Genomic DNA, 13,816 nt, shown 5'->3' on the forward strand with positions numbered 1-13,816 from the left:
TTATGACCTAAGCAATTTTGTAAAATAAAAACACTTCAAATTAAAAAAGTTAGTTAAGTGAAAAGAAGAGAACGGATCTAAAGCTGCAACTATTGTCAAATTCAGGCCCACGACCACAGCAAAAGCCGTGCGAATGTTTAACCAGCAATAAGCTATTTGTTTGTTCTTATTTTTCCGCAATCATCCGAAATTTATACGTGTTCTACCAAAAGCCGGCGACTTCAAGCAGCGAAAACACCAATAACAAACAGAGAGACAAGCAACAGAAGCAAATCAAACAGAGCTATATACATAATTATATACCTATATATATATATATTATATACAGATATACAATATAACAGTACATACAATGCGCATTGGAACATAACAGTACGCATAAACATTTTTACAGAGAAAGAAACTGACGAAGACAACGTGACGGCGAGACAAGCAACCGAAAAAAGTTTTCCAAATAAAGTTTTAAAACTAAACATTTTTCCTAAAAATATGCAAACATTTGAAGATTTTATTTACCGAGTGACTTTAAAAAATAGTTAACAATTCTTTGCTCCTATTCGGCATAGCTGGCAATGCAGAGGGAGGCATTGGTTCCTCCAAAACCGAAGGAATTCTTGAGGGCAATGCGGCGTTTTTGATCTTGCGACCATTCGGTGGTTTCCCTGACCACATTGACGTCCACATCCAGTTGGTCTATGTTGATGGATGGCGGCAGCTTGTTCTCCGCACAGGCGTGCACCACAAAAAGGGCTTCCAGATTGCCGGAGGAGCCCAGTAGGTGTCCATGGGCTCCCTTTGTCGAGGAAACCTTTACTTGAGGAGTGTGGACGCCAAAGACACGTCCTATAGCATGTGATTCGATGCGATCCCCAGTGGGCGTGGAGGTGGCGTGGGCATTAACATAGGTTATGTGATCCGGAGCAATCCCAGCATCACTGATTGCCCGCTTCATGGCCAAAGTAGCTCCGGCCCCGTCCTCGCTGGGAGAGGTTATGTGATAGGCATCGCCTGACAAACCGTAGCCCAGTATCTCAGCCAGGATGGGAGCTCCTCGGGCACGTGCATGCTCCAGTTCTTCCAGCAAAAGAACAGCTGCTCCCTCCCCCATCACAAAGCCATCTCGGGACTTGTCGAAGGGTCTGGAGGCCACTGACGGATTGTCGTTGAATGCGGTGCTCAGAGCCCGCAGTCTGCAGAATCCAGCGATGGAGAGGGGATCTATGCAGGCTTCGCCACTTCCCGCCAGCATCACATCCGCATCTCCATTGCGGATAAACCGCATGGCATCGCCCAGGGCATGGGCCCCCGTGGCGCAGGCTGTGGACACCGAGTGGTTTGGTCCTCTCAAGCCGTGTCGCATGCTGACGTGTCCACACGCCATGCTGGGCAGGAGCCTGGGAACGAAGAATGGGCTAACTCTGTTGTAGCCGCGCTGCAGCTGGTTCCAGGCACCGTAGACCTCGGCCAGGTCGAACATGCCCATGCCCACACAGACACCGAAGCGCTCTCTCTGCTCCTCGCTCAGATCCTTGGGGTTCAGCTTTCCGGAGGCCAGGGCCTCCTCCGCCGCCAAGACAGCGAACTGGGTGGCGGGGCTCATCAGCTTGATGTCCGACTTAGTTAGGTGCTGGTCCAAGTGCAGGTTATCCCTTGAGATCTGTGCCGCAACCTGGCAGGGCAATCCCTTGAACTCCGGCCCCAGCCGGGAGATCGCCGACTCGCCGGCCAGGATACGTCGCCAGGAATCCGCGGCATTGCTGGCCAGAGGGGTGACTGCTCCACTTCCCGTGACCACCACACGCCGGCGGCCAGCTTGCGTGGACGAGTAACGCACTTGGTGGTTGGCCAATAAATTGCAATTCTTTAAAAAACGCATTTTGATGTTTACATGATCACGTCAGTGAGACCGTCTTCAACCTTTAAAATAATCCTACTGGCGTGCATGGAAATAATACTAAAAACATTTAAAGATTTAAAAATAAATTAAAACAATTTTCAGTAGCTAACTAGGTGTTTTATTATTTATAACTAACAACTCGTCTTTCTTATACGTACAATTCTTTAAATCACTTTTTAAAATATCAGAATTGTACATTTGCTTACTGTTTTTTATCAGGATTTTGAACGGGATGAATACCCCCAAGAAAATCAGCAAGATGCGCACAGGGCTTGAGATCCGCTTACATAATTCTGCATCATGAATTTCGCCGGCAAAGTTGTTCTAATTACAGGAGCGAGCTCCGGGATCGGGGCAGCCACCGCCGTTAAGTTCGCCCAATATGGAGCTTGCCTGGCGCTGAATGGACGCAATGTGGAGAACCTCAAGAAGGTGGCCGAGGAGTGCAGCAAAGTGGGCCAATCATCGCCAGCTTTGGTAGTTGGCGACATCGCCAAGGAGGCGGACACCAAGAGGATCTGGACGGAGACGCTCCAGAAGTATGGCAAGCTGGATGTCCTGGTCAACAATGCCGGAATCATCGAGACGGGCACCATCGAGAACACCAGTCTGGAGCAGTACGACCGGGTCATGAACACCAACTTAAGGGCGATCTATCACCTGACCATGCTGGCCACTCCGGAGCTGGTAAAGACCAAGGGCAACATCGTGAACGTGTCCAGCGTCAATGGGATTCGATCCTTTCCCGGTGTGCTGGCCTATAACATATCCAAAATGGGCGTGGATCAGTTCACTCGCTGCGTGGCCCTGGAGCTGGCCTCCAAGGGTGTGCGGGTGAACTGTGTGAATCCCGGCGTGACGGTAACCAATCTGCATGCTCGCGGCGGCATGGATCCGGAGACGTACAAGAAGTTCCTGGAGCACTCGAAGTCCACCCATGCGTTGGGTCGCCCTGGGGATGTCAAGGAAGTAGCTGCGGCCATTGCCTTCCTGGCCAGCGATGAGGCCAGCTTCAGCACTGGCGTCAGCCTGCCCGTTGACGGAGGTCGCCATGCCATGTGCCCACGCTAGAATCCGGAGGGTATGGGCTACGAGACTCCCCTGCATGGACGTTTCCATGTGAAAATGCATTTATACCGAAGCTTTATTTGTTATTCTGAATTTTTTATTGTATAATATTTGTATTGTATAAATTTTATATTGATCAAATTATATCTTTTTCGGACTAATCCTGTTGCCCGAAAATAAGCTTAATAAAAAATAATGTTCTCAAACACAATTAGATTGGCTACCAACTATACGTTGTATTGTAACTTTTTTTATGATTTATAATTAGTTCTAATAATATTGCAATTTAAATTAGATTAACAAGAGTTAATTTGGAATCTCTATGAATTTAGTATTGTTTATATCCTTGTAAATGTAAATGAAATAATTATTAAGAATTTTGTTCTTAGGCTCAATTTAAATAGAATTTTTGTTATATATTTAGTTGATGCTCTAGTTTTATCTCACGTTTCTTGAAACTGAATCTGCTTTTATTAATTATTACAAGCTTTTTTATTATTTTTCTTATTTAAGTTTAAATACTAAGTACCTTACGGAACAATTCCCAGCTTGTTATGATCAAGTTATATTTTCCCGTGAAGTCATCTTCGTAGCTTAAGTTTTCCGGCCAAAACTCGGTTCGATGGGCAGCAAGGGCAAGGCGGGTTTAGACTTTTCCGGCAAGGTGGTGCTGATCACGGGCGCAGCCTCCGGGATCGGGGCCGCCACGGCGGAAATGTTCTCCAAGCTGGGCGCTTGCCTGACACTGGTGGATCGGGAGGAGGAGGGTCTACTTTGCCTGATGAAGAAGTGTATAAAGACGGGACGTGAGCCGTACGGCATAGCAGGAGATCTGCTCAAGCCAGTGGAGATCGAGTGCATTGCGAGGAAGACCACGGAGCGCTTCGGCGGTAAACTGGACGTACTGGTAAATGGAGCGGGAGTCATGCCCACGGGTACGCTGCAGAGCACGGAACTGGCCTGCTTTACTCACGTCATGGAGGCCAATGTACGGTCGGCGTTCTACCTGACCAAGTTGTTGCTCCCTCATCTGCTCCAGTGCAAGGGCAACATCATCAACGTGTCCAGTGTCGGTGGGCTGCGCGCCTTTCCCAACCAAGTGGCCTACAACATGTCCAAGGCGGCGGTGGACCAGTTCACCAGATCACTAGCTCTAGATCTGGCGCCCCAGGGTGTCCGGGTAAATGCAGTTAATCCGGGGGTAATACGCACTAATCTGCATAAGGCCGGGGGCATGGACGAACAGAGCTATGCTGACTTTCTGGAGAGCTCAAAACAAACTCATGCCCTGGGTAGGATTGGGGAGCCGACCGAGGTGGCTTCCGTCATTTGTTTCCTGGCCAGCGAACTGGCCAGCTTCGTGACCGGCGTCACTCTTCCCGTGGACGGCGGCAAACAGCTTATGTGTCCTCGCTAATCCCTGCAAAGGAGTCCTGTCCAGGCGAAAGCCCTTCCTCTCATTTGTTGCCCGCCGATTAAAACCATCACTATTAAAATTCCAAAATCTTTAGTTAACAATTTAAAATGATTTTATTTTATACATTCCTATTTTAGAAGATGTTACAGAATTTTTATTGATGGTCCGATTTATTTGCAATTATAAACTCAAAAACCAAACATTTCATTGGAGTGGAAGTATTTCAAAGAAAAACCAGAAAACAAAACCGATGTAAAGCCATACTGTAGAAAAAAAAGAAAATAGGAAACTTTTTTTTTTTGAAAACACAATAAAAAAACCAATCGCGAATTCTTTGGAAGAGGATGACCTTACCTCTGTAACTTTCATAATACTGTATCATTGGTTAGAATAGAGTCCAGTCAGTAAAATGGGACATATAAATTTGGAATATATTTAAAAATCAGGGACTCATAAACTTTGTTAGACTCATATTTTTAAAAGACTACTTTACGTTATTTTTATAAAAAAAAGTAGTCAAAATACGTTCTCAATAAAAAATTGCGCCAAATTCTTGTTTTCTTACAAATATCTAATGTAGGAAAATTTTAAATCGAAAAGGGGTTTTTCTGGGCTTTAAACTTTTTCTTGAAAACAATACTTTCGGAATTCATTATTTATTATTAACGCAACCGGTTTGGCAGCCTCATGTTTCATATGTGCATGTTCATAATTACTTTAAATATTGTATTTTCTTCTTTATTAGTCTTTAAATACTGGATATTCCAAATATAAAGGCAATAAATGGGTTCAAGTTAGTAACTTTACAGAAATTAACAACAAATATCGAAGGCCCTCTAGATTCTCATCTGGGGCACATGGCATGACGACCTCCGTCCACGGGCAGGCTGATTCCGGTGCTGAAGCTGGCCTCATCGCTGGCCAGGAAGGCAATGGCGGCAGCCACCTCCTTTACTTCTCCGGGACGACCCAGAGCGTGGGTGTTCTTGGCGTGCTCCAGGAACTTGGAGTATGCCTCCTCGTTCAGTCCACCGCGTCGCTGCAGCTCGGTGATGATCACGCCGGGATTGACGGAGTTCACACGGACACCCTTGGGGGCTAGTTCCAGAGCTACACACCTGGTGAACTGATCCACAGCCGCCTTGGAGACGTTGTACGCCAAGACACCGGGAAAAGAGCGGATGCCGTTGACACTGGAAACGTTGACAATATTTCCCTTGGTCTTGACCAATTCAGGCGTTACCAGCATAGTTAGTTGGTAGACCGCCCGCACATTGGTATTCATCAGGCGGTCGAACTGCTCCAGACTGGTGTTCTCGATGGAGCCCAGCTCCAGAATTCCGGCATTGTTAACTAGCACGTCGATGCGACCGTGCTTGGCCAACGTGGCGGATACGATACCCTGGACATCCGACTCGCAGTTCATGTCCGCTGCCACCTGGAGAGCAGGTTTTCCACCAGCTGACTCTATCTGATCGGCGGTCTCCTTGAGCTTATCCACATTCCTGCCCACAATAGTGAGGAGTCCTCCAAGTTTGGCTAAGAGGACTGCGGTACCTGCTCCGATTCCGGAGCTGGCGCCAGTCACGATGATAACTTTATCCTTAAAACTGGGCATATTGACGCGATCTGCTTGAAAGTAACAATGACTTTAGATCTGACATTGAAGAAGTCATCAGGTTTTCGGCGGTACAAGTCGATTGTAGTTATACTATCGATAAAGTGGAACTTTGAAAGCTATTTCCAGCGGTTGTGAAATTCAAACTACTCGTATCTGGAGTCGTGCTTTCGGTGTTAATTAAACTTAATGTTTTTAATTATTATACACAAATAATATGTGTGAAAGCTGCAATGCTGATGGCCAACCTCCGAGTTGATTTTATTTATACCTATGTACATATAATCATGTGCTAATCAGTGAATACCTCCTATTAAATATTATCTATTAATATTTTCCGTGGTAGTTCTATTTAATTTACAGATAATTTAAAAATTCCAAAATATTACCACCTGCAATAAAAACAGTTTTGGAAAAGTTTTTTAAAGATAACTACAACGACGGACAGACTGATGCTGATAAGGAATATAAATATGTATATACTATATAAAGGGCAATGCAAATATTTGACTGAAATTATATTGGTATCTGCGAAAGTATAATAATTAATAAAGACAAATCAAAAGCAGAAGCCCAGATAATGGAAACCTACAATTGCAAATATCGAGTTACATTTTATTGGACCAGTTAAAATTAATCAGATTTATTCGTTAAATTCGTTAAATGCCACGGATAATTTCTTCATCTTAATATCCATAAGTTATCTGGGGCACATGGCATGGCGACCTCCGTCCACTGGCAGACTGACTCCAGTACTAAAGCTGGCAGCCTCGCTGGCCAGGAAGGCAATGGCCGCCGCCACCTCCTTGACATCCCCAGGACGACCAAGGGCGTGGGTGACCTTGCAGTGCTCCAGGAACTTGGCGTACGTCTCCTCGTCCATGCCGCCACGTTTGTGAATATCGGTTACAATCACGCCGGGATTCACGGCATTTACTCGGACCCCTTTGGAGGCCAGTTCCAAGGCCACGCAGGCCGTGAACTGATCCACAGCCGCCTTGGACACATTGTAAGCCAGGACACCGGGAAAGGCACGAAGCCCACAGACGCTAGACACGTTCACGATGTTGCCCTTGGTCTTGACCAGCTCCGGAGTGGCCAACATGGTGAGTTGGTACAGAGACCGCACATTAGTGTTTATCAGGCGATCGAACTGCTCCAGGCTGGTGTTCTCGATGGAGCCGCTCTCCAGGATGCCCGCATTGTTGACCAGGACATCGATGCGTCCGTATTTGGCCAGCGTGGCATCCACTATCTGTTGCACTTCCGCCTCCTTGGTCATATCCGCCTGCAGTTCCAAGGCAGGAGCTCCTCCGGCTGCCACAATGTTTTCGGCAGTCTCCCTTAGCTTCTCCACGTTGCGACCGACGATGACCAGGAGTCCTCCGAGGCTGGCCAAGTGGACTGCAGCGCTTGCTCCAATTCCAGAGCTGGCTCCGGTCACAATAATTACCTTGTCTTTGAAAGATGACATCGTGGAAAATTCGGAAAACTGTAAACACTGGAACCGTTCTAACAGCTGTGGTCCATCTATTAAATAAGAGCTTATTCATATCAGCTGTGAACCTCTATGAAAAGTATGTCATTATTCCACAAATCATTTCCCATGAAAATGGTTGGGATTTTTGATAGGTGTGAAACTCCGATTACCTCCGATCCACTATCTACCTAGTATTCCTCAGAGAATAAATCAAGCCCTCTTTTCTCCGTGAAAAGCAAGGATTGCTAATAAATAATGTTTTTACTCAATAAATAAATCAAATGGGCAGAAAAAAAACCTTAAATTTGTAATATCCTTCCAGAATAATGATCAAAACCTCAAATTAAGATACAACTTATTTTTAACGTCGGCTTTTGTGTGCAGTTTTTGACGATTTTTTTGGAATTTGGTTTGAGATGGTATTTGCTCAAGTGTTTTTAAGCTAACAAATTTTATTCACAGGCAAAACAAATTTTTCGAAAAAACGCTGCAAAAACATAACTCCTTGAAAGTCTACCAAAGCGGTTTTATTCCTGTAGTTCCACTTACCCCATCTTACCATACCGTTGCAATAAAACGCCATATCCATATCTAATATTAAACCCAGTCGAATGCACTAAAATATCATTTGTTCCCAACTCTGGCAACATAGGCCAATATTATTACACAACATTTAACAAGAATTTTAAAAAGTTAACAAATAAAGCGTAAAATAACAAAATTGCGACATTTCAGTAACACTCGTATCTAATCGACAGTAAACCTCCGCACCTTCCATTCACTGTATAGCCGCTCGATGGTCTGAAGGGTTACGCATGGCAGTGCGTCACGCATGTCGCAATAATCTTTAAAAATGTTATTCAGTCCAAGTAGGGAGTTCCTGGCCAGACGCCTCCACTGGCGCAGCGTCTGTTCCTCGGAGTCCCGGCACATTTTGGCCAGATGAATGCTTTGTACCTGCCGCTGTTGGTCCATCATTCGCTCCACTTCTCGTCGCATATCTTTACCACCCTGTCCCCCGAAAACACGGATGCTTAACTTTCTTAAATGCGCCTCCAGCTCGTTGTCCAACATGACAAACTTTTCAAAAAGATGGGGAAGAGTTAGTGGAAGCAGGGGTTCCATTAGCGTTTTAAATATAGGTCTGGGTAACTTTATCTTGCTTTCGGTCTCCTGTCGATGAATCTGCTCGGGTAATCCATCTTCCGGAGTTTCAAACTCTTCCTCGGAACTGGCAAAGGCTTGATCATTCTTTAAAAGACTGATTATTCTGCAAGCCGCCTGCAAAAGAGCTTCCTGAACATAATTGTTTGTAGCTTTGGTTTGGCCCTCAGACAGCTTTTGCTGTAAAAGACAGTTTTCGCCGTTCAGTATTTCCTGATGGTAGTCAGATGACCGAGCTTCTGTTAGGAGCTGGCCAAATACCCTTCTCTGCTGGACCTGGCCTTCTCTCTGCTTAAATTGACGTTGTTTATTCTGCGGATAACGCTTCTTACCAGTTTGCGTGCAGAAAGTCAAGCCAACGTTGTACGATTTACCACCATTCCTTTCCCGTCTCTCCACAATTTCTTCCTCGTCCGTGGAATATGAATTTGGTCGAAGCGATTTCCGCCAATTAGCCACCCGATTGCGAACATAGGAGCCATAAGCTTCCTGCTGTTCGGTGTTTCCATATGGAGTTGGTTGAATGTTCTGTGCTTCCACCGTATAGATCTTCTTGCTAGGGCAATAACTGCCAACCAAGGAGTAGCGGGGAGCCTTCTGTGCATCGTTTTCGCCGCTAGAGGAGCTCACACGATTGCGTCCTCGTCCTCCAAGATCCTCAGATTCGGATTCCCTTTCACTTCCAATAAAGCGAGACCATCGTTCGCTTCGAGTCTGTGGGGATCCCGGCTGGAAATACTCGCGACTGGAGCTAAGTCGTTGGATTTTTGGTTGCCGAGTCTTATCTGCAGTTTGTTTGTCTTGCGTTAACATACAAGACCAGTTTTCGTCGACTACTTCCTCGGAAGGATACGGTTCTGTAACCGCATTCTTGATATTCTCGTCCTGGATTTCAAATGATTCCTTCCTCCGGCAACGTCTGGCCAAAGAATGCTGGTCCGCCAGTTTTCCCGCTTCCAAACGCAACTCCTCGAGTACTTGTCGCCGCTCCAGGACCTGATCGTTAAGCTTGCCATCCCTTTCTTGATTTCCTTCCGCTTGGGGTTCAGCTTGCTGACAAAACTGCTGGACCTTGGTGTGAGACGCGCTAAGAATATCCTTGCTAGATGAACCATGCTGGGTATTCATGTCTCCTGGATATTTTTCCATATCATTCGGTTGGCTTTTTCTTTTTGTCTCACTTTCAATGCTCTTTGTTCTGTCCTCACTAATTTGGGTCCCATGAGGCGCCTTATCCTCAAAATTCTGGCTTTCGGTCACCAGTATTTTTTCTTCTGTTTCCAGATCTTCCAATTTTGGAAACGCCGTTTCCTCCAAGGGCTTTTGACCCATCTCTCTATTTGTGTGGAGCTCCAATTGTCTTTCGAGTTGCTCCTTGAGTTGTTTTGCGACTTCCCTTGTCTCGAATTCCACCTGGAGTTCTCTTTCCCTTATCTGTCTAATTTTCTGAAGTCTTTGGTCCCTGGCTTTCACTTCTTCGAGTTTTGTCATTCCCTGCCGTTCCTTTAATAAATTCTCCCTTTCCATTAGATCAAGTTCTTCTTTTCTTAGCTCATTAGCTTGATCTCCCATATCTACTGTGTTCTGGGTTTTCATTTCACCTTCTGGAATGACCCTTTTCTGACGTTCCTCTCGTTCCTCTCGCTCTTCTCTCTCCTTATCTTGCATTTGAAGCCACTGCTTTAGAAACTGTTCCCTCTTGAGATCTTCCTCTCTGGCTTTTTTCTCTAACTCATCTTTTTCGCTCCTGTTCCGCTTGAGCTTCTCCAAAAGCCCTTTCTCTCTCTGAAACTTTTCTTCCTTAGCGATTCTTTCGCACTCCTCTCGTTCTCTTTTTTCAAGTTCTTTTGTCCTTTGTGAAATCAGCTTCATTTCCTCATTCCGCCTTCTTTCTCGTTCTCGAACCTCATTGAGTTTCATTTTGAGCCTCTCAATCTTTATTTCTTCTTGTTCGCATGCTTTTCTTTGAAAGTCCTTCATTTCCTCTAGTTCACTTTTTAATTTTTCCGAATGTTTTCGTTCAAGTTTTTTATTTTCCTGATATCTTTGTTTCTTCTCTTCTTTCTCTTGTTTTTTGGCTTTTTCTTCGGGTGTTTCCCGCATCCTGAGTTGCCGATACCGCCCGGACCTCGCTCTTTCTCGATGGAATTCCTTAAGCTGCTCATAGGCCAACACCTTGTGTCTTACGTTCTCCGCCCGCAGGTGCAACTGTTGCTCGCGCCTCGTACTCTGAGTATCCTCTGAATCGGCTGGAACAGTCATTGCGGTCCGGGACATGTGTCTGAGGTCCTCCCCGAGATCGGTTCCAACTTCCTCCACTACCTCTACATTCTGCGATGAAGGTGTGGAAGGACGGCGCCGAGCCCGCCAACGCTGATCCCGCAGTCGTTGCTCCTCCCGCTTTTTAAACATCAGGTAGCGTTCGTAGTCGCGCCGTTCCTTTACCTTTTGTTGCTGCTCACGCAACCGCCGATCGCGCAATTGACGTGCTTTTTCAAGGCGCTGGCGGTCCAGTTGCAGCTGCTTGGCCAGCAAAGTCCTTTGCCGATCCCGCTCCTGCTCCCTAATCAGTTTCTCGACTCGCTCCCGTTCCCGTCGCTCCAGAATCTCCCGTTGTTTACGCTCGCGCCCACAGAGATCGCGTTTAGCCCGCGGAGAGAGCACTGGAACATCCACCTGAACGCCGACGGTCTTCGCGCGATTTTTTGGCTTGCAAATTATGGGCGGTGGTTCCAGCTTGGGGCACTCTTCGGATGGGAACTCCAGGCTCCACATTTCCTGCTCCTCACGCCTGTACTGGTCTTCCAGATAGTCTAAGTGCTTCACCCTCTTTCGCCACTCGAACGGAGACGTCTTGGATCTCCTCCTGGCCAGGCTGCTGCTCGATGGCTTTGGGGCCACCAGTTGTGGCGGACTGGACTGACGCTGTAAACAGTGATTGTTATTTTGCGACTTACATATATAACGTTGTTTATTATACCGCTTTGTTGCCTAACAATGACATCCCGCCTTTTTGGTGGTATATACTTTTTTTCAAAACTAAGCATTACAAAAAATGTAAGCAAGAAGACGAGATATTACAATTTATTAACACAAAATCTAGGACCTGCAAGGGTATACAAACGTCGGATTAACGAGTTTCCTTGATTAATTTTTTTAAGCTTGCAACTGTCAGTCGGAAAATGGGCAGAAATCAAGTAAGCGAAACAATTTTTTTCAAAACATTTAATATAATATATGTATATACAGCCTAATTATTTTTTATATGAAATCAATAAAAAGCCTTCACGACTTCTGAAGATCCGACAGACACAACATGCATTAGAAAGAATACATTTGGGATAGTTTTATCTACGTAGCTTTGAAATTAAACAGGATATGCGGATTTCGACTCTCCTTGGCACTCGAATGCCTTACGGTCAAGCCGGAGATCATTCTCACCTTCTGGCGGTAGCTACGATCCAACCGGTCCCTCATGGAACGCCTTTTACGACGCTTCACTAATTCTCTTTTGTTGATGTTCTCCATTGAAATGTAATCCTTTGTAAATTTAAATTTTCTTATAATTTTTTCTTGCACTATTCGTCTGAAGCCAACGGAAAACTGTGACGATTTGGGAAACACATCTATCTGTGCCTATTGAAAGCTCCATTTTGGCATGCTTTGTTTTTTATACAAAACAAAAAAGAAAAAAGGATAATTCGAAAAGCCAAACTTTTAAACCTACCAGTGCATGTATAACAAAAAATTATACATTCGAACTAGCAAATAATACAATTTTCTCATTCGGTCTTGTTTCTATTCTATATATTGTTAATTTAATTTAAAATTAAAAACAATCTCAATATTAAAACAACACTACTGTGGGCAAAAAGTAAGGTATTTTCAATTTAAAATTCGCGGGCTTAAGATGACGGACTAGTTCTTTTTTTCTTGAGTTGGCAGGACTGTTGATGACATCTGGCGGTAATTTCAAGTCAATGTCAGTATCAGTACTATATTTACGCTTGTGTTTACCAAACGATGAAGAGTGCGTTTGTCCTTTTTTTCAATGTCTGATTTAATTGAGCGGAGAGGTGCTTCAAATTTTGTTTGCGGAATGAAATTTCGGCTGCGGAAACGTTGAGGATGTTGCGGAAGGCCTTTGGTGATTCTACCATGTCCCAGAAAAATGTTTCACCTTACTTTTTGCCCACAGTACTACTACATTTAAAAACAAGAAAGGAAAGCTAACTTCGAGCGGAGCCGAAGTTGATATACCCTTGCAGAATACTCTGTAAATTATATTCTCCAAAATTATTTATATGATGCATTCTTAATACTCATAAAAAATCCCAACTTCCTAACTTTAAAAACACCAAAGTTATAGCATTTCCAATCGTTCAGTTATATGGCAGCTATAAGATATAGTCGGCCGATCCTTATGAACTTTGGTAGGTCGGATTGATTGGCCAAAAATAAAACCCATAGAAAATCCCAACTTCCTAACTTTACAAACACCAAAGTTATGGCATTTCAGATTAATCAGTTATATGGCGGCTATAGGATATAGTCGGCCGATCCTTATGAAATTTGGTAGTTCGGATTGATTGGCCAAATATAAAACCGATAGAAAATCCCAACTTCCTAACTTAACAAACACCAAAGTTATGGCATTTCCGATCAATCAGTTATATGGCAGCTATAAGATATAGTCGGCCGATCCTTATGAAATTTGGTAGGTCGGATTGATTGGCCAAATATAAAACCCATAGAAAATCCCAGCTTCCTAACTTTACAAACACCAAAGTTATGGCATTTCCGATCAATCAGTTATATGGCAGCTATAGAATATAGTCGGCCGATCCTTATGAAATTTGGTACGTCGGATAACTTGGCCAAATATAAAACCCATAGAAAGTCCCAACTTCCTAACTTAACAAACAGCAGAGTTATGGCATTTCCGATCAATCAGTTATATGGCAGCTATAGGATATAGTCGGCCGATCCTTATGAAATTTGGTACGTCGGATTGATTGGCCAAATATAAAACCCATAGAAAGTCCCAACTTCCTAACTTAACAAACAGAAGAGTTATGGCATTTCCGATCAATCAGTTATATGGCAGCTATAGGATATAGTCGGCCGATCCCGGCCGTTCCGACTTATATACTGCGTGCAAAGGAAAGAAGG

At 44.6% G+C, this 13,816-nt stretch overlaps 6 protein-coding genes across 6 annotated transcripts; 2 read left to right on the forward strand and 4 right to left on the reverse strand.

Annotated features, from left to right (window-relative positions):
* Positions 1-475: 475 nt before the first annotated feature.
* On the reverse strand, positions 476-1,918 carry LOC108051483 (3-oxoacyl-[acyl-carrier-protein] synthase, mitochondrial). Its single transcript, XM_017133609.2, has one exon. It carries the CDS (start codon positions 1,874-1,876, stop codon positions 554-556), a length of 1,323 nt encoding a protein of 440 aa, XP_016989098.1. The 5' UTR covers positions 1,877-1,918; the 3' UTR covers positions 476-553.
* A 218-nt stretch (positions 1,919-2,136) lies between these two features.
* On the forward strand, positions 2,137-3,176 carry LOC108051478 (glucose 1-dehydrogenase). Its single transcript, XM_017133602.2, has one exon. The coding sequence runs from the start codon at positions 2,198-2,200 to the stop codon at positions 2,966-2,968; it is 771 nt and encodes a 256-aa protein (XP_016989091.1). The 5' UTR covers positions 2,137-2,197; the 3' UTR covers positions 2,969-3,176.
* A 376-nt stretch (positions 3,177-3,552) lies between these two features.
* Positions 3,553-4,490, forward strand: LOC108051477 (3-oxoacyl-[acyl-carrier-protein] reductase FabG). The gene has a single exon (XM_044457386.1). It carries the CDS (start codon positions 3,588-3,590, stop codon positions 4,380-4,382), a length of 795 nt encoding a protein of 264 aa, XP_044313321.1. The 5' UTR covers positions 3,553-3,587; the 3' UTR covers positions 4,383-4,490.
* Positions 4,491-5,022: 532 nt separating this feature from the next.
* On the reverse strand, positions 5,023-6,077 carry LOC108046261 (cyclopentanol dehydrogenase). The gene has a single exon (XM_017125863.2). It carries the CDS (start codon positions 5,998-6,000, stop codon positions 5,227-5,229), a length of 774 nt encoding a protein of 257 aa, XP_016981352.1. The 5' UTR covers positions 6,001-6,077; the 3' UTR covers positions 5,023-5,226.
* Positions 6,078-6,594: 517 nt separating this feature from the next.
* Positions 6,595-7,565, reverse strand: LOC108046262 (3-oxoacyl-[acyl-carrier-protein] reductase). Its single transcript, XM_017125864.2, has one exon. The coding sequence runs from the start codon at positions 7,472-7,474 to the stop codon at positions 6,701-6,703; it is 774 nt and encodes a 257-aa protein (XP_016981353.1). The 5' UTR covers positions 7,475-7,565; the 3' UTR covers positions 6,595-6,700.
* A 541-nt stretch (positions 7,566-8,106) lies between these two features.
* On the reverse strand, positions 8,107-12,254 carry LOC108046264 (trichohyalin). The gene is made up of 2 exons (XM_017125866.2): positions 12,086-12,254; positions 8,107-11,569 (listed from the first exon to the last, which is right to left on the reverse strand). Exons 1-2 carry the CDS (start codon positions 12,170-12,172, stop codon positions 8,228-8,230), a joined length of 3,429 nt encoding a protein of 1,142 aa, XP_016981355.2. The 5' UTR covers positions 12,173-12,254; the 3' UTR covers positions 8,107-8,227.
* Positions 12,255-13,816: the final 1,562 nt, after the last annotated feature.

This window comes from Drosophila rhopaloa, unplaced genomic scaffold (genome assembly GCF_018152115.1).
Source record: "Drosophila rhopaloa isolate 14029-0021.01 unplaced genomic scaffold, ASM1815211v1 contig_155, whole genome shotgun sequence".
Lineage (NCBI taxonomy): Eukaryota > Metazoa > Arthropoda > Insecta > Diptera > Drosophilidae > Drosophila > Drosophila rhopaloa.